The sequence below is a fragment of the Emys orbicularis genome, chromosome 13, assembly GCF_028017835.1.
Source record: "Emys orbicularis isolate rEmyOrb1 chromosome 13, rEmyOrb1.hap1, whole genome shotgun sequence".
Taxonomy (NCBI): domain Eukaryota; kingdom Metazoa; phylum Chordata; order Testudines; family Emydidae; genus Emys; species Emys orbicularis.
In genome coordinates, this window is record NC_088695.1 from 43,558,950 (window position 1) to 43,580,072 (window position 21,123).

Sequence of the window (21,123 nt, forward strand, 5' to 3'; positions counted from 1 at the left end):
AATGCATAACTGGATTTTCATTTCTACATTATCAACACCCATCATGAATGAACACACACACAGTAACCCAGTTCAAAAAATTGTATACTCCACACTAAAGGAGGAAATAACACACAATCTATCGAGGGCTTTTCATATGCCATCATTCATTTCAATAGTCTCCCTTTAGTAAAATATTACTGATGAACATATAGAAGAGATTTAAAGTGTAAAAAAAATGTATATTTTAAATGAGTTAAAGCTGCTGAAAAGGCGGCATTTGTTATCCAAATTTGGGACATATGATCATTTTGCATTTTGTAGACAACCCAGATTTTTTTGCATATATGAAAAATAGTGACATTTGAATAACACTGAAATATCTTCTGAGACCAGGAAGCAGTTGTTTTAAGTTTTTACCTTATTTACAACTTTACTTATGTGGCATTATAACATTAGCACTTTTTCTTATCCCTGGTAAAATGGTTCTTACAAAAGGTTGTAAGAAAATTAAAAAAAAAAAAAACCCAAGTGATATATTTTACCATTACATATAACCCCCTGGCCCCACTCCCACATCAGCAAGGAAAAAAAAAACGTAAGAAAAGAAACCCTAAAACTTTCCCCACATCTTTTTGTGTCTGCAACATCAACTTTATCTGTCTACAGACTTAGCCTCAAAACAGCACTAGATGTCATTTTAAATTTGAAACACCTGTATTCATAGTCCAACGGGAAAAAGTCTAATCTAGATAGGATAAAATGTAAACAGGATCTTGAGTAGGAAAGACCTAATACTGCAAAATAAATTTATGCTGGAGAAAGTACAATTGTACATGGAAGAAAATGAAAATATCAACTGGAGTTTTAAACACTTCTCAAATGTATAAAATAAATCCTATTTCATGCTGCAGACCACAAGTATAGCAGCTGATCCCAGCATAGACTCAAGAGCAATAAAAGCACCTATTCTTTTTGAAAGCTGAATGCTGTTTTTCCTCATTTTCTTGGGTTAACCTGTGTTTTATAATAACAGTGCAGAATTCTGTCTTTTGGTAAACATAAAAGATGATAATTTCAGAGCTAAAGAAGCAGGCTTGGTATTGTGTGTGCAAGGCAGGCATTTTATTTATGTCTGAGATAAATAATTTGGGTCAAATCCTCAAATGCCTTATTAGGAAAGAGGAAACATGACACCATGCCACGAATGTCTCAAAAAAATTGTAGATGCGGCCAGGAGGACTACTGAGTTCACAAGAGTATATTTGTGGCTTTGCTGGAAACAAAACTGTTCCCACCTGTGCTGTGCCCTATTGCTACTGGGTCTGTCTAGGTGTAATGAACAGCAAGTATTCTGTTGGAACATCCTCTGTACTTGCAACGAGAGGCAGGACCAACCATTCCAATTTGCATCACAGTAGGCAGGCAATATCCACTGCAGATATGTTTTTTCTGCAGTTTCTCTTTCCTGTACATAAGCAGAAATGTCACTCACTTACCTGAGACTTCTGCACCCACATTAGTGAGTTCAGTGATTCAGGACAGAGCCCTTTGTAAATATTTTTAAAGGTCTAAATAATCAGTGCCTGACAAATAATAATAATTTCCTCCTAAAAAATTAAATTACTGTGCACCCCCTGAAACTAATATTAAAATGCTACTAGTTCTGGGCCCATAGTGTTTAACATTATTGACAAACTATCAGCCCGATCTTCTAAGTAGCCCAAAAATACACGCTACAAGAACGCACAGCAAAAATTATAACATATCTCAATGATGAGCCGCCTTATTCTTTTTTAAAAAAAGCATCTCTGAGTTTAATTCAATTATATAACAAGGGGGAAACATATGCAAAACATAGCTAGCACCACTTATATTTAATCCTCACCTCAAATTTCTGTCTGAGTTCTACATTTCCATCATCATCAGCTTCTGGAATTGGGACATTGTAGTATTCACCTTCTTCTTGGTTAAGCAACTTGTACCTGTGGAACACATGGAAGCAGGGTGACGGGCCAAATTAATTTTACTTCATTAAAATATATTTAGTATCGTATATGTAGCCTGTCTGAAAATATAGGACGAAATCCCATCCCTACTGAAGTCAATGGCATCATTCCCAGTCATGTCAATAGGGCCAGAATTTCAACCACTGTCACAATAGTGTAGTAAAACTATTTTATAAGGCTTAAAGTGGACATGTAATTCATTAAATAAGACAAGGACCCGACAAGATGTTGTTTTGTAAAATCAGTTACTATGTGCTTCTGAGCAGGGTTATATTGATCATGATATATTTACTGTTATAGGCTTGCGTATTCAAGATCAATGCAACATCCACATTGCCAAATTCTGCTCTCCGAATTGAGTTTGCAGCACTGGCTGGTTGCAGGAGGAGTTTCACACACAAATTCAAATGCACGTTTTTGCTTTTAGTATTTTAATTTTGGAGGGATTATTTATAATTTAAATGCTCCATGTTTAATTTAATGATCCATGAATTTAAACACAGGAAATTATGCAAAAAGCATAAGGAATGTCTTGGGGTTGAAAATATTGCTATGTAACTTTTTAAAACTTCCTCTCTTTCTAGGGCACCTCTTACCATCCACACGCTGGTATTTTCATAAGCTCTGACACCCCAAATGAAAGAGATCCCATGAAATCATTTCTAGTCGTTCGATCCCAGTCCCAAACTTCTATAGATAACCGTCGATCTTTGTCTGTAGGTTTCAATTTACTACAAAAAGGGAAGAAAAAATTAGAAAAAAGTAAGCATGCTTTAAGTTTTCAAAAGTACAATTCAATAAACCACACGGTGCTACATAGATAACATAGCATTACAAAAGGATTGAACTTACAATGTAAATGACTCATTCCAATGTGGGTTTAGAGTGGAACGGATGGTTTTTGTTTTTTGTTTACTTTCATTCTTCGGGTCAGGGATAAGTTTCAGCTTCACATATGGATCTGAAAGTCCATTTGGATCCATAGGGATTAAGTTTTTTGCTTCTCGTACTGCAAATGTAAAATGTATAATGTATTATGCATCTATTCATAGAAGAGAAATAGCATAATTCTAATTATATAGGACTACAAAACATTAACAACAAAAGAATAACGTTAAGTCACAGGAAAGAAAAATGTAAATTACTGATTGTAAGCATATTAGAAAATAAAACTAAAAAACCCCCATGCAGATCCACTAATGAGATCAGGTTAGTGGACAAAACTTTGACTGTCGTGGGCTGAGGTTCATTTCTGGATATTTGCTTCTGCCCTGAGCATGACAGGAAGAAATGGTCAGTTAGTTAGACAATGCACATAAAACACTGGCACACCACAAAGGTTATTTTCTGCCCATGGTATGATTGTTTAGCAACCAAATCCAATACAAAGAACTTCTAAGTTGGTAACTATTCTATGTGCCTTTATTAACTTGGACAAATAGCAGCTCTGTATTACATTTTGCTGCACTTGCAAAAATGAATAAAAGGAGAATTTAAGAAGTCTGGGAACACAGCAAACAGATGTATTGTTTGTTCAATTTCTGAATCACAAGACCCATCTTATTGCATTCAGCAGCCTACAAGAGTAAGATAGCTTTGCAAATGTTGGTACCTTGACTTCAAAAAGATGTTAAGTTGCTGTCACGAAACAGAAGGGCTGAGAAGAGTGATTTTTTTAATTCTGTAAGTTTGAAACTGGTTCATATACAACGGAAGGAGATCTTGGATATACTGTAACTGATTTAAGTTCAGAAGCCATTATAAATGCAGTTGGGTAAGCCTGGAATACCTACAAAGCGATTTTGCTTAATGTACTTTTAAAGTAATCTATGTGCTCAATTATCTAACCACAGGGCTGTTTATTTTGGTGCTTAGATAGCCTGTTAACAGGGTCACACAGGTACCTGAATTGCGAACAACAGATTTCACAGGGTATGTGTTGCATTGTGGGTAAGCTGTACACATTTTTCTATAATTGATTATTGGAGAACATACAATGTTAAACTCTCTACAGACTAGATGTTCATGAAAATGTTAGATGGAGCCACAACAAAAATGTGAACAGGCACGTCAGAAACTTAAAACAAGGTTACTTTGCTGTTTTAATTATCTCAAGTTGCACATGAAAGTTGTGGTGGCTTCCAATTTTATGATGTTGGGGGGGAAACTACAAATGTGCCCATATGGTATTGATCCCAAACAGGTGTGTGAGACAGATGAGAACAGTCTACTATGGTCTGCACACGTCTACGTTCAAGTTGGGGGTCTCACAAGGTCATACCCTGAGAGGTGTCAAGCAACTGCTGACATCAATGGGAACTGATGCATTCATCAGAGGCTCAGCACACCCAGATTTTGGTCCATCTGCGACTGCATCAGCAGCAAGCATTAATTAAACAGTCCAGCAGCCACAGCAGAGGAGTGCTTTAAATTGATGAGCAAATGTATTAACTGAAATTCTCCCCTGTGCAGAGAACCTTCACAAGTCCAATGTGCCATGAAAGTCATGCTGTTTTGAGTGTTTAAGTGAGGCTTAAGTGGCACAGCAGCTTTGTGTTTGCCCTCAGACCAGGGGTGAATTTCACCCTACTGAGAAACTGTCCCCACCCCCACTTTGTGCTGAACTCTAATTATCATTAATGCAGGTTCCATTTGTGGAACAATTGCAGGGCTTGCAACAGAGATCCACAGGACATATCACAGAGGACAATTTGGGCCTTTCACTTGCAAAGCGTACTGTGGGCTGAATAAGCATATCCAAACCATAAATATAACCAATGGCTTGTTTGTATAAAATTTTGCTCACTGGAGTAGCCTTCTGAGCTACACATTTCACTGTCCTGAGATCTCCATATTCCCCAGAACTGCTCTGACTTATACTCAGTCTGCCTGTGGGCTCCGAAGGGCTATAAGCAGCCAAGAACAGCTGCAGTGCAGTGGTGTTCTGGCCTTGGCTTCTTCTTCTGAGCCTGTCCCTTGGGGCGGCAAGGGATGCTGACATCTGACAGATGCTTTTCTGCCAGTGGTACACCAGCTGAGGGCATTCCTGAGTGCGTTGGGGGGCGAGAGGGGAGGAAGAGAGCAACTGCTTTTAAGACACTGGAACAGCATAAAGAGGCCTCAGGGTAATGGAGACTTTTGCCTCAAAACTATTAACCCTTATTTCTCGTTTTAAATTTCTAAATTCAATCCGTCTGCTTTCAGTGCAGCAGAACATTCCATTTCCAAGCTCTGCCATATGCACAACAGCATTCCTATCTGATTTCTTCTGAATTATGATGAATTGAAAACTTGGTGAAATTTTAAAAGGAAATTGCCAGCTGTCACCAGAGACAATCATTTAAACTAAAAAGAGCTATTCCTCTCTAACGTCACTGGAGTGGCATACCAGTTGGGTTTAAAACAAATTTTCTGACCTGGAAAATCATCCATTTAATGCTAAATGAAATGCCAAGTGACAGAGTCTAAGGTACTGGCTTTAGCGGATACCCATGTTTAAGATGAAATATAGTAATACTTCTACAGGGAAATATTGGTAACTGCAAAATCACTAAAGCATCACGTTGATAAATGACTGTTGCTCAAGTTTTTCCTTATGTTCAACTGATTTATTAAAGGGAACAAAATCTAATATTTGTAACAGAAATCTGTTTTCAGAATCTGCACTGAGCAAAAAGGCAAAACAGGAGTACTTATTGTTTTTCAAAACTAAATCCAGAGTGTTTTGGGTTTTGGTCCAAGTTTAACTAAACTCTCAATTTTTGGGACGTAGTTTTTGGATATACGAGGCTGTTTCTTACCCATCCCTAACATGTACCACTTCTTACAACAGCATTATAGGGACACAGTCAACTTAAAAATCTGACCCCTGACTTTGAACTTATTGTTGTCACAACTGAAACGTAAAATACTAAAAATGAAAGAAGTTAGTGAAGAGGGGGCGGGATATTTTCTCCCCCATTTTGTCTATATATTTGACAACTCTTTTTAATTGCGTCCCCAATGTAGTCAGGAAGAGTGAATTTCACCCCGGTGTACAGGGGTTACACATAACCTATGCAACAGGGCTGCCCAGAGGATTCAGGGGGCCCGGGGCAAAGCAATTTTGGGGGCCTCTTCCATAAAAAAAAAGTTGCAATGCTATAGAAGACTATATTCTCGTGGGGGCCCTGTGGGGCCCGGGGCAAATTGCCCCACTTGCCCTCCCCTCTGGGCGGCCCTGCTATGCAACACCAAGATGCTATTTGAGGGTTTAAGTGGGACTTCATATGCCTGGTGATGGCTCTCTCTGCTCAGGGGTGAATTTCAACCTCAGTTAGTCAGTTTCCTTTGTATGAGCCTTTTTATACAGCAGAAGAAAGGGGGGAAAACCCCATAAAAGCCCAGATTTTTGGGTGCCAAATTTGAGACACCTTAGAACAGCCTAATTTTCAGAGAGCTGGTGCTCAGAAACTTTTTAGATATCTGGCCCCTTTAAGGAATTTCAAGTTTGGCACCCGAAATTACTAATCATTTTGGAAAATAGCAAAACACAATTTTAAAATATCAGTAATTGGCACAACAGAGGTAGCACACGTAGTTGCGGATACAATATTACTTTGACTTCCTTTTCAAAAATGGACTAGATTTTAAGTTGACAGTCTCCCTTTAAGAGTGAAATAATGAAACAATTGTCAGATAAGGAAAAGCATCCCCAAGAATCCCAATGCTGCAATACTGTAAATGGATCCAGAAAAATGGAGACTCAAAAGGGACTGGCTCTTGTGTTTGGAAATCACCTAGCACATAGCGGGTGCTATAGTAAATAAATACATAAGTAAATAATACTTATGACAAGCACGGAGGCGCAAGATAGCAAATAAAAATGATGATTCAGAGAAGTTAAGTGACATGCAAAAGTTACACAGTGATTCAATAGCAAATCTGGGAATACAACCCAAGAATCCTGACTCTCAATTCTTTGCTATAGAATGAAAAAAACCAAGTACCTTCTACGGAGCCAGAATCTACACCACAACCTAAGCATTGCACTGCTCCCTTTCGCCTTTCTTTTGTTTTGAGTAACAACCTCTTGATCAAAATGGGGGAGTGAATAGTGGCTACACAGCTGATGTTGGGAACTGCATTTAAAGCAGGACTCAACTTCATTTGTTTTCGACTTGAACAGTCAAATTTTGTTCCAAAATTTGGCATAACACTCTTCCAAGTACACTGAATTTTCATGTCATTAAAAAAATCACTAACTTTTCCAGCAAACATATTTTAAAATTGTCCCTTATTTGAAACTTTGCCCTCAGAGCCTTTTTTTTTTTTTTTTTTTTGCATTACTCTAGTTGAACCAACAGAATTCTCACTAATTCCAAACCTCACATTCTAAGATGGCAAAAATCGCCTCAAAAATTTTAACAAATAAATAAGCCAGAGATTATCTTAACTTAATCCATCTGTTTCTGTCTTTAACTTTGTGTTTTTAAAAATTAATATTACACTCTCCCATCCGATTTCACAAAATGGTAATACTTTGCTCTGACTGTAGTTAAACTACACTAACAGGTGTAGAATTTCCTGGTATGCACAACTATTGCGTCTCTTTCTTTGCCTTTGTTTGTTGAAACTACTGAAGATACATGCACTGGCTTTAGAGCAAAATAATATAAAACTGCTTAATATGCAACTATTATCTGACCCTAAGTTCGAACTGGGAACTTCTGAAGAAGAATCTTCGGATGTATTCATTCCAGGTGAATGTTTCTTGATTTCTTATAATAAATTAACGTATTTCATAAACTGAAGTTGGGATGCTCTCTCTCTGACCCACATGCCTGATTAGAAAACTATTTACAGAAACTAAAGCTATCCACCGCAGCAAATATTTATAGTGATTATGTCTGCTTTTGGATGCTCCTGCTATAGAGACATCTGTTTACACTAGGCTTTCATGCCACCTATTTGCCATTGATGCTACCACCAGTCCAGCTCCAATGCTGATAGCAACAGTGGAAGCTGGTGGCTGCCAAAGTTTTAACCACCATCTTCTGGTGGCTGCCAAAGTTTTAACCACAATCTTTAACCGAGCTTGGTGCAGATCTAGATGACATAGTGTTAAAAATGCCAGTGGCCACAGAAGCGTATTCAGCTCCACCAGTGGGAATGATAGCATCAAAGAGTGGTAGCAAAGGTGGGAAATTTTAGGCAAGAAATGCTAGAGGGGAGACAATCTTTCACTACAGCCGAAAACTCACATTGTGGTCATATACAGGCATATTTTCATTTGACTTGCATACCAAATGTTAACTGCTCTGTGATATCAAATGTGGCAAGAACACATCTGTTGAGCTGACTGTATTGTGTTTCTGCTTTGGAATTTAAAAATTGCGCATCTTTAGATTTTTAATTTAAATACTTAATGTTAATCATTCAGCTGGTATTGAGATGTTTTACTTTGCAATTACCAGCTGACAAGCATAGATGAGAATGAAAGCAACACAGGTTAACATGTCACATAATTTCATGTAAGGTCACAATACTATCAACTCATTATTAAATTTACTTACTTAGGGGCTAGAGGTGCAATATTTGGAAAATAACCACGCCCAATAATTGAAACGCTGGGGATACCTTTGTTTTCTAAACATTATCACAAGCTGTAAAGGAATTTATAATTTTGCTGTAGGCTAGAATTTGGTTTTACAGGAGGCCTTTCATTAATAACATATCCCTAAGTGTTTTGTAGAAATTGAGTTACTGTAGATATTGTAACCAAGTGACTTTGTGAATTCACCCTTAGCTTTCACAGTCATGAATGTTAGAAACTATTTTATCTGGCCAGGACACGGGGATCCTGGAATGTAACCAGAGTCAAGGAAAGGAAATTTTGTTTTAACTTATCTCATGTCACAGCATCCTCCAAACACTGAATCGCATTGTCAGATTCCGAGTATAAGTTGAAGTACTGCCTAGCACTTGAACCTAAGACTTCCTGGCCTAGATGTTAAAATGGTACCATCTGAGCCACCCAGGCATATTATAACACATTGTTTACTCTCAATATTTATAGAGCTGGAAGAGGACAGCTTTCAGCAGTATCCAGCAGTCAAATGACTCGCAAACCAGCTATGGCACCATTTTCAGAATAGGATCTGTTGTCCTTCTGAAAATAAAGGCGTGATTGTGGTGGATTTACAACTGTGCACTGCTGCTGTCAAATAGAAAACAACATAAACAATGACAGAAAGACACAACACGGATGTCAGAGTAAAGCACGGTGAAAAGCAGAATTATTAGCTAACATGACACAATAGCTCCATTATCCTAAAGTGTTAAAGGTGCTATACAAAGTCAAATAACGATTTTATTCAGTACCATGTTTGCACAATATACACATTTCAAAGTAGTAAAAAATATAGATTTTTGAATATTGGTCAACTACAAATAAGAAAACTATATGAAATATTTAAAAATGTAAGGGGGTGTGGAATGGGCCACTGTGTAAATATCAGCTGACAGGTGTATTTGCATATTGTATTTATACTACTTGCTTAAAATGAAAGACAGCGCTTGAGCAGGTGAAATTTTACTTATTACAATACTTGTACAAGTCACAAGGAAAGCAACAAAAAGGACAGCACAGTCAATTGATCTGCTACTACATTGATTAAATCTCTGTTAATCTACAGTAGTGGTCTCCAAAGTGGGGTGCACGCAAGAGGATCCTTCGGGGTGCGCGGCAGGAGGAGCGCCGCCGGAGCAGCGCTGCTTTTTTTTTCTCCCCCTCCCTCAGCCTGGGAGTCCGAGCAGCTCTTTTCCCCCCCCTCCCTCGGCAGTTTTACTGATGGGGTGCGCAATCAAAAAAGTTTGGAGACCACTGATCTACAGGATCCAAATGCATGCTTACAGCTGATAAAATGGCTCAGAAAACTTTAATTGAATAAAAACAAACTAATGTGAAAAATAAATGTCCTGTTTAGAAAGGACGGATACAGCACTAGACTGGGAACGGGGAAACCTGAGTTCCAGTTCTGGCTCTGACACTAACCTCTTGCCTCACCCTGGGCAAGTCACTTTGCCTCTCTATGCCTAAGTTTCCCTTCATAGTTGATTGTAAGTTCTTTGGTGCAGGAACTGTCTCTTTCCACATGTACACATTCCACCACCTGGTACAATGGGCCTTCTGGAACCTGACACTAAGGCAATACAAATAAGTAATAATAATGTTTATCAAAATGATGGCATGAGAAAAAACAAAGCTACGCGCCAAATTGTAATTAGGAGCATCTTTTCAATTTGGGGGATAAAAGCTCTGCCACCCCAACTTCCATCACTGCTTTTCTTTACAAGAGAGCTCAAATTAATGAGTTGTATTTTACAGCACCGCCAGACAAAGTTAATAGAGGTGACACTGGAGGGCATAAACTTATTAAATAATTTCAAAGCAATTTACCCGTGATACCAGCACAATCACTAAGTGTATAATACGTAAATTCAATAAATGCTTATACAATGCTTTAAATATTCAGAGCACTTAATAAACCCCCACAATACTCCTGTGAGGTAAGCAGTTATAATCCTCATCATACAAATGAGGAAAAGAGCACAATACAGCCCTGATTCTGCAACGTATTTAAGCACATTCTTAAATGCTTTTGTGAACTGGGGCCTAAATGACTTATCCAAAGCCAGCACCAATGTAAAAGCTGAGATTAGATATCAGGAATTCCTCGCTCCTAGTCTCTGGGTAGAGTACGCAGCCACTCTTATCTTTGTATCTTATCTGCCTGACTAAAACGGTTGTTCGTATGGGCCCCATCATCTCAGGATCTGAGAACCTGGCATAAAATTAATAATACATATTTCTCTTCCTTCCCAGCCAGTGCAACAAATAGCCTGATTAGCTGATAGATTTTTGCCTGTGTGAGCAAGAGTGTGCGTTGGGAGTCTGTGCATGCGAAGAAATTATCAAGGGAAAACTAAGTTGAAATAAGTTTTGCATTTAGTCTGTTCTGTGCTCATTGTTCTCTCTCGCAAGTGTCATGGTATATTGCCAGCCACTGTGAAAGTTCTGTCTCCTGCACTTAAGAACCTCCCGCTATTGACTGACAGTTTTATTGTTCTAGTAGAAGATAGCTGTCCTGAAGGGAAACGGCTGCAGAGGGAGAGGTGATCTCTTAGGTAACAAGGGCCAATCCTGTGGACAGCTTTGACTATCAACACAGACAGGGCCAGCTCTACTGTTTTTGCTGCCCCAAGCAGCGCACCGAATTGCCACCGCGGACGGCGGGGGCAGTCCGTGTGCCGTTAGGGCGGCACACACGTTTCCGCAGTGGCGGCAATTCGGCGGCAGCGCCTGTCTTCAGCTGGAAGACAGAAGCCGCCAAATTGCCGCTGCGGGCAGCTGAACATAGAAGCTGCCACTGAATTGCCGCCGCCATGGAAACGTGCGTGCCGCCCTAACGGCACAAGGACAGCCCCCGCCGTCCATGGCGGCAATTTTGCGCGCTGCTTGGGCCGGCAAAAACACAAGGACTGCCGCCCCTTGCAGATTGCCGCCCCAAGCACCTGCTTGGAATGCTGGTGCCTGGAGCCGGCCCTGACACAGAGGCCTTGAACTGGACTCTGAATTTAATGAGGAGTCATTAAGCATGATGGGAAATGGGGGGGAAGTGGTGGGTGTCACACACACTGGGTAGGTTTCTAATGTTCACATACTAAAATTGTGATAGGACGAGAGCTGTATGCTACAATAAATGAGCAAATTTTATGCTCGTGCTGCATATTTTGAATGCAATACATCAAGTGTCCATTTGGAGGAACTGTGGGACTACAATAAATTTGCAAAGTAAAATAGATAACCTGATGGAATCAGGTCTATTGAAATCAGCATCGGAGCTGGAAAGGAATCATATTAACCTGATCCTGGGTTTGATGTTTACAATTTCTTTTTCTTTTATATATGTTTTTAAATTATTAAAGGAGAAAAAGATGTACAAAACAAAAGGTGCAACATAGGGTACAATCCCATTTATTCAACAATATTTTTAAGAGATTTGCACTGGAAAAATTACTCATATTTGTCTCATAATATAAATTAAGCCATTGGGCACCCTAAACTAAGATACTTTTTGCAACTTGACACATTCTGGATGCGCACACATCCTTTCCTTTGTGTCATATACAGGCATGACATTTTGTGGGAAGGGAAGGGAAGATTCAGGCTGCATCAGCCTCTGAGGTTTTCAGAAAAATGAAGCACCTCTTATTGTGATCGGCACTATATGAGATATGAGAACAAACAACTGAATGTCCATACACAAATTAGCTTTCCAGATAGACTATTTTTAAAACAATATTTTAATCGAGCAAGCTATATTTAAATGACACAGTATTTAAAAAATAACATTTTTAGACTTTTTTTTTTTTGCCATGCTCCAACTAGGAAAATGGATCAAAATAATAAGAAGCAACACGTCCAAAAGAGCCTAAAACTTGAGAGGTGCAGAGCATTAGCAAATCCAGTGAGAGATGTAGGTGTTCAAACACCACTCAGAATCAGGCCCACAGTCTTTTATCATAGAATCATAGGCCTGGAAGGGACCTCGCAAGGTCATCTAGGGGTATGTCTACACTACGAAATTAGATCGAATTAATAGAAGCCGGTTTTATAGAAATTGGTTGTATACAGCCGATTGTGTGTGTCCCCACATAAAATGCTCTAAGTGCTCTAGTCGGCGGACCGCGTCCACAGTACCGAGGCTAGCGTCGACTTCCGGAGCATTGCGCTATGGGTAGCTATCCCACAGTTCCCGCAGTCTCCGCCGCCCATTGGAATTCTGGGTTGAGATTCCAATGCCCGAATGATGCAAAACAGTGTCGCGGGGGGTTCTGGGTACATGTCGTCAGGCCCCTCCCCCTCCGTCAGAGCAACGGCAGACAATAGATTCGCGCCTTTTTACCTGGGTTACCTGTGCAGACAACATACCACGGCAAGCATGGAGCCCGCTCAGCTCAGCTCACCGTCACCATATGTCATCTGGGTGCCGGCAGACGTGGGACTGCATTGCTACACAGCAGCAGCAGCTAACTGCCTTTTGGCGGTAGACGGTGCAGCATGACTGGTAGCCTTCATTGGCGATCTGGGTGCCGGCAGCCGTGGGGCTGCATTGCACCAGCACCTTGCCTTTTGTCTTTTGCCAGTAGATGGTTTATTACGACTGGTAACCGTCCTCGTCGTACAGCAGTGGCTGTCAATCATGGGCACCTGGGCAGACATGCTCAGTCCTATGGAACTGTCTTGATGATGATGGTTATCAGTCGTAGTATGCCATTTTCTGCCACGTGCCCTGTTGGCTCATCGCACGTTAGCGGAGTCTTCCCTGAGCAGCAGATCATGCAATAGGCCTGAAGGCTAACTGCCAAGCGCCCAGTATTTGCTGCCAAGCACCCAGAAAATGCCGAGGGCTATCAGTCATGCTGCACCGTCGTCTTAAGATGTAAAAAATAGATTTGTTCTGTATTCATTTCCTTCCCCCCTCCCTCCGTCAAATCAACGGCCTGCTAAACCCAGGCTTTTGAGTTAAATCTCTGGGGGAGGGCCATTCTGTGTGACAGTTGTTTGTGTTTCTCCCTGATGCAAAGCCACCTTTCTTGATTTTAATTCCCTGTACCTGTACGCCATGTCGTCACTCGCCCCTCCCTCCCGCCCTCCTTCCCCTGGTCCGTCAGATACTAGTTTCGCGCCTTTTTTCAGACCAGACGCCATAGCTAGCACTGGGATCATGGAGCCCACTCAGATCACCGTGGCAATTATGAGCACTATGAACACCACGCGCATTGTCCTGGAGTATATGCAGAGCCAGGACATGCCAAAGCAAAACCAGGATCAGGCGAGGAGGAGGCGATTGCAGCGCGGCGACGAGAGTGATGAGGAAATGGACATGGACATAGACCTCTCACAAGGCACAGGCCCCAGAAATGTGGAAATCATGGTGTTACTAGGGCAGGTTCATGCCGTGGAACGCCGATTCTGGGCCCGGGAAACAAGCACAGACTGGTGGGACCGCATCGTGCTGCAGGTGTGGGACGATTCCCAGTGGCTGCGAAACTTTCGCATGCGTAAGGGCACTTTCATGGAACTTTGTGACTTGCTTTCCCCTGCCCTGAAGCGCCAGAATACCAGGATGAGAGCAGCCCTCACAGTTGAGAAGCGAGTGGCGATAGCCCTGTGGAAGCTTGCAACGCCAGACAGCTACCGGTCAGTCGGGAATCAATTTGGAGTGGGCAAATCTACTGTGGGGGCTGCTGTGATCCAAGTTGCCAGGGCAATGAGAGACCTGGTGATATCAAGGGTAGTGACTCTGGGAAACGTGCAGGCCATAGTGAATGGCTTTGCTGCAATGGGATTCCCAAACTGTGGTGGGGCGATAGACGGAACCCATATCCCTATCTTGTCACCGGAGCACCAAGCCACCGAGTACATAAACCGCAAGGGGTACTTCTCAATGCTGCTGCAAGCCCTGGTGGATCACAAGGGACGTTTCACCAACATCAACATGGGCTGGCCGGGAAGGGTACATGATGCTCGCGTCTTCAGGCACTCTGTTCTGTTTCGAAAGCTGGAGGAAGGGACTTTCTTCCCGGACCAGAAAATAACCGTTGGGGATGTTGAAATGCCTATCGTGATCCTTGGGGACCCAGCCTATCCCTTAATGCCATGGCTCATGAAGCCGTACACAGGCAGCCTGGACAGGAGTCAGGACCTGTTCAACTACAGGCTGAGCAAGTGCCGAATGGTGGTGGAATGTGCATTTGGGCGTTTAAAAGCGCGCTGGCGCAGCTTACTGACTCGCTCAGACCTTAGCGAAAAGAATATCCCCATTGTTATTGCTGCTTGCTGTGCGCTCCACAATATCTGTGAGAGTAATGGGGGAGACCTTTATGGCAGGGTGGGAGCTTGAGGCAAATCGCCTGGCCGCTGATTACGCGGAGCCAGACACCAGGGTGGTTGGAGGAGCACAGCAGGGCGCGGTGCGCATCAGAGAAGCTTTGAAAATGAGTTTTGTGACTGGCCAGGCTACGGTGTGAAACTTCTGTTTGTTTCTCCTTGATGAACCCTCCGCCCCTCCCCCCCCCCAGTTAACTCTACTTCCCTGTAAACCAACCACCCCACCCTCCCCCCTTCGAGCACCACTTGCAGAGGCAATAAAGTCATTGTTACTTCACATTCATGCATTCTTTATTAATTCATCACACAACTAGGGGGATAATTGCAAAGGTAGCCCGGGATGGGTGGGGGAGGAGGGAAGGAAAAGGACACACTGCAGTTTAAAACTTTAAAACTTTAACACTTATTGCTCGGGAAATCATCTGGGGTGGAGTGACAGGGTGGCCGGAGGCCCCCCCACCGTGTTCTTGGGCGTCTGGGTGAGGAGGCAATGGGACTTGGGGAGGAGGGCTGTTGGTTACACAGGGGCTGTAGCGGAGGTCTGTGCTCCTGCTGCCTTTCCTGCAGCTCAACCATACGCTGGAGCATATCAGTTTGATGCTCCAGCAGCCGGAGCATCGACTCTTGCCTTCTGTGTGCAAGCTGACGCCACCTCTCCTCTTCAGCCCGCGATTCAGCACGCCACCTCTGCTCTTCAGCCCGCGATTCAGCACGCCACCTCTCCTCTCGCTCATATTGGGCTTTTCTATAATCAGTCATTGACTGCCTCCACGCATTCTGCTGTGCTCTGTCAGCGTGGGAGGCAGTCTGTAGTTCTGTAAACATTTCATCACGCGTCCTTCGCTTCCGCTTTCGAATATTCACTAGCCTCTGTGAAGGAGAAAGATTTGCAGCTGGTGGTGGAGAAGGGAGAGGTGGTTAAAAAAGATACATTTTAGAGAACAATGGGTACACTCTTTCACGTTAAATTTTGCTGTTCACATCACACAGCACATGTGCTTTCATTACAAGGTCGCATTTTTCCTCTTATATTGAGGGCCTGCCGGTTTGGTGTGAGAGATCACTCACGCAGTGCCAGGCCACAGATTTCAGCTTGCAGGCAGCCATGGTAAGACACAGTCTTTTGGCTTTTTTAACCTTCTTAACATGTGGGGATGGTTTCAAACAGTACTGCTCTCATTAACCATACCAAGCACCCGTTGGGTTGGCCATTTAAAATGGGTTTGCAATGTAAAAGGAGGGGCTGCGGTTTCAGGGTTAACGTGCAGCACAAACCCAACTAATTCCCCTCCCCCACACACCCAATTCTCTGGGATGATCACTTCACCCCTCCCCCCCACCGCGTGGCTAACAGCGGGGAATATTTCTGTTCAGCAGAGCAGGAAGGGGCACCTCTGAATGTCCCCTTAATAAAATCGCCCCATTTCAACCAGGTGACCGTGAATGATATCACTCTCCTGAGGATAACAAAGAGCGATAAGGAATGGATGTTGTCTGCATGCCAGCAAACACCGGGACCATACGCTGCCATGCTTTGTTATGCAATGATTCCAGACTACGTGCTACCGGCCTGGCGTGGTAAAGTGTCCTACCATGGCGGACGGGATAAGGCAGCCCTCCCCAGAAACCTTTTGCAAAGGCTTTGGGAGTACATGAAGGAGAGCTTTCTGGAGATGTCCCTGGAGGATTTCCGCTCCATCCCCATACACGTTAACAGACTTTTCCAGTAGCTGTACTGGCCACGATTGCCAGGGCAAATTAATCATTAATCATTAAACACGCTTGCTTTTAAACCATGTGTAATATTTACAAAGGTACACTCACCAGAGGTCCCCTGTGTGCCCACAGGGTCTTGGGTGAGTTCGGGGGTTACTGGTTCCAGGTCCAGGGTGATAAACATATCCTGGCTGTTGGGGAAACCGGTTTCTCCGCTTCCTTGCTGCTGTGAGCTATTTACATTATCTTCATCCTCATCTTCCTCGTACCCCGAACCCGCTTCCCTGTGTGTTTCTCCAGTGAGGGACTCATAGCACACGGTTGGGGTAGTGGTGGCTGCACCCCCTAGAATGGCATGCAGTTCCGCGTAGAAGCGGCATGTTTGCGGCTCAGCCCCGGACCTTCCGTTTGCTTCTCTGGCTTTGTGGTAGGCTTGCCTTAGCTCCTTAATTTTCACGCGGCACTGCTGTTCGTCCCTGTTATGGCCTCTGTCCTTCATGGCCTTGGAGACCTTTTCTAATATTTTGCCATTTCGTTTACTGCTTCGGAGTTCGGCCAGCACTGATTCATCTCCCCATATGGCGAGCAGATCCTGTACCTCCCGTTCTGTCCATGCTGGAGCTCTTTTGCGATCCTGGGACTCCATCACGGTTACCTGTGCTGATGAGCTCTGCGTGGTCACCTGTGCTCTCCACGCTCAGCAAACAGGAAATGAAATTCAAACATTCGCGGGGCTTTTCCTGTCTACCTGGCCAGTGCATCTGAGTTGAGAGTGCTGTCCAGAGCGGTCACAATGAAGCACTGTGGGATAGCTCCCGGAGGCCAATAACGTCGAATTCCGTCCACACTAACCCAATTCCGACCCCCTAAGGCCGATTTTATCGCTAATCCCCTCGTCGGAGGTGGAGTAAAGAAACCGGTTTAAAGGGCCCTTTAAGTCGAAAGAAAGGGCTTCGTCGTGTGAACATGTCTAGGCTTAATTCGATTTAACGCAGCTAAAGTCGACCTAAAGTCGTAGTGTAGACCAGGCCTAGTCCAGTCCCCTGCGCTCATGGCAGGACTAAGTATTATCTCTAGACCATCCCTGACAGGTGTTTCTCTAACCTGCTTTTAAAAATCTCCCGTGATGGAGATTCCACAACCTCCCTAGGCAATTTATTCCAGTGCTTAGCCACCCTGACCGTTAGGAAGTTTTTCCTAATGTCCAACCTAACCTCCCTTGCTGCAATTTAAGCCCATTGCTTCTCATCCTGTTTTCAGAGGTTCAGAACAACAATTTTTCTCCCTCATCCTTGTAACAACCTTTTATGTACTTGAAAACTGTTATGTACCCTCTCAGTCTTCTCTTTTCCAGACTAAACAAACCCAATTTTTTCAATCTTCCTTCATAGGTCATGTTTTCTAGACCTTTAATCATTTTTATTGCTCTATGTAAAGAGATACTACCTCTTGTCTGAAAAGATTATTGCTCCTGCAAGTAACTTAGGCAGCATATATTCACCACCTATTCTCTATACAGGCAAAAGTCCATTCAAATGAATGAAATATCTGCATCACTGACTTCATGACTTTTCAGGGTAGAAATAATGGATATGTTGAATGAGTGCATATACCGTTCCACAATAAGATGCTAACCACATGATACACGTACATGATACATGCTAAGAGCAGTACTTAGTCCATAAAAACATGTGCCATCAATTCTTACATTAAAAAGTAAACTGAATATATAAAGATAAATTTTTAAAAAAAGTAAAAAATAGATTTTCCCTGGCATGTGTGTAGTAAGCTGCAGCTTGACAGGAGTTTTGCATCTCTATCTATGCTCCACTTAACAGCTGTTCTTACTGTTGGTTGCTGGACTTCTCCAGGACTGGTGTTAGGAGGACCTCAGTGGAGGTCCTATGTCTCTAGAACTTATTCCTTCTTGTATTCTGCCATAGTCTAAATTTAGCTTCCTTGCACCAATCCCCTTCTCCTCTCCATTTAGAGGTATCTGAGGAAAAAGGCACTTGGGAAGATGAAATGTGTGCTGATCCCACTCCTCTCTACAGCCTGCAAGAATAATAGGGCAGTCTGGAAGGCAAGTGGAAGGCTCTGAATGAGACACCAATTGCTTTCTGCAGCCCACCACGTCAGCTCTGTCTGAGAGGACTTTAAAGTTGGGGAAGGGATGGCTCCATTCTCAGCTGCTCCTTTTCTCTTATCAAATCTTCATCCATGAGGCAAGGGAAAGATGAAATTTCTCTCTCAATCCTTGAAGAAATGAGCCATTGTTACCATAATTTACTGTAAATGCTGTTGAAATGTCCAGGAGGGATTAAAATTGGTACATTGCCCTTAACTGAATCATTGCAGGAAGATATTGTATGGTCATTAGTATTCTAAGGACTCAGCATGACAAGAGTGAAATGGGATAAGCGAAGGATGGAGCAGCAGCCTTCAGTATGAATCTCTCAAGCTAAACATAATTTTTTAGCTCAGTATATGTAATTTTATTAATGTGCTGATAGCTTTGGAGCTTGTACAGTTCAGGCCTCTGACAGAAACAATTTCATGACTTTTATTCCTAGAGTCTAATATGAGACAAGTGAGGAGCTGAATAAATGCTATTTGCCCTGTACAGGATGTACACTATTGGAAGGTTTTCATTAAAACTTCCGTGAACACACCTGCTCAGTAATTTTTAACACCGTGTTCTCACCCTAATTCTCTGCGTTTAAACTCTACCTAGGGATGCTTAGCGTGAAACGAAGCAGAATTTCCAGATATTAGTTACTCTGATGCAGAATCATTCTCTGAGGCTTAGATACGGAGAGCTCCCTGGAGAAAAAAATTACTGAATAGTCTTGGCACATGCTGCTGATCTAGGAGGCAGCCCAGACAGCTAGGGGACAGGAGAGTAAGTGCAAGGCTGTTTCTTTCCTACCTCTCACTGCAGGAAACACCGAATGGGGAGAAAAAACAACCTTCCAGAAACAATAAAGGAGGAGTTCAAAGATTAACTGGGAAGGAAAAGACATAACTGTCTACTAAACACAGGCTGTTAAAGAAAAAATGTCATTATCTTGCTCCTTGTTTTAAGAGATCTGGCCTATTTGTATTTTTGTCTGCATAATTAGTACCCTTTGACATCTTTTTTCAACGGATCAAGCATTTCTTTTCTTGAGGGAACAGGATGATGATACTTGCACTGAACTGAGAGCGTAAAGAACTACCATCTCCGTGGTCCACCTCTTTGATGGCATCCTATTTTTAACAAGACAGATCGGGTTCCTGTAACCGGGGGTGTCAGGATGCAGAAGAAATTCCCCTCTCCATTAGAGGCATGATATTTTGTGTGTGGCTAAAACAGAATAAGCCAAATGGAAAATATCCCTAAGAAAATGAATTGAGTCATTTTTGGAGACCACCTCTCAAGCGGCATTCACTCTGAGAAAGCCACCATTTAATTAAAAACAACAAACAAACGCACTTTCTTCTCTCCTTTGTGAGACCCTTTACAAGCTTGAATACTTGAATGATACTAGGAGGAAATGTTCTGTTTTACAAGGTAATAATAAAGGTCTTGAGATGCTAAATAAGGAGACCAAGAACAATTATCCTGATAAGGGATGAAGATAACTCCCTAGGAGAGTTTGGTAGCTGTGCTAATAGCATCCTTCTTTTATGGGACCAATATAGGAAAATGTTTAATGGAATACATATTCTCTCTTGCCTTTCCAGTTCTGCCTGTCACACTTATTGGAGCAGAGTTATGCTGTGGCGGTCAGCAGAATAGTATTTATAAGAACAGAAGAGTATTAATAATTCATATTTTAATAATTATCCTTTCCACTTCTCTATGAAGACTTTCATGAAAGAATCCAATAACTGTTTTGCAAACATTAGCTAAAGAGGCCTCACTATTCTACCATGAGAAAGCATTTATCCCCGTTTATAGATGGATAAACTGAGATACAATCTTTTCCAACGCCACAAAACAAGCTAGTTATTGAGTTTGAATTAGAACCCAAGAGTGTCTTGGCTCCCAGACGTCTGCTGAGATTGTGCTTTTCTCGAACTGCTTACCATGCATCTGACAAGCCTTGTAGCCTGCAAGACTCATCTATTAGCAAGGTTTGTTTTGCTTTATAGTCCTGTACTTGTATTCTATTCATGTGAAGAACAAATGCACTTGCAAAACTGCTCCATTGTGACCTTCTATCATAATTATCACATTGAAATGTTTGCCCTATGGAGCTACTTGCAAAACTCAATTATATAATCAGCACCAAAATGAACTACTTATGCCACGCTTCTTCTGTGGCAGAGGAAAACAATTCTCGTTCTAATTTCCATGTAGTCCATCACCACTACAAAGTCCTTTAATGTAAGACTTTTCTCTAACAAATGACTATTTCTAGCCAAGTTAAATCGTCTTTTAATATCCTGTTGGAGAGCAATGCTCACTTATTACTCTCACATTTACTGGATCCTGAT

General features: G+C 42.2%; 1 protein-coding gene across 1 annotated transcript in view; it reads right to left on the reverse strand.

Annotated features, from left to right (window-relative positions):
* PRKCA (protein kinase C alpha) overlaps nt 1–21,123 on the reverse strand; it is a 295,766-nt gene that overhangs the window by 58,157 nt on the left and 216,486 nt on the right. Inside the window, exons 6-8 of the mRNA XM_065416263.1 lie at nt 2,841–2,997; nt 2,585–2,719; nt 1,868–1,964 (exon numbers count right to left, since the gene is read on the reverse strand). Of these exons, the coding sequence (XP_065272335.1) occupies nt 1,868–1,964; nt 2,585–2,719; nt 2,841–2,997 (389 nt within the window). The remainder of the gene's footprint in view (nt 1–1,867; nt 1,965–2,584; nt 2,720–2,840; nt 2,998–21,123) is intronic.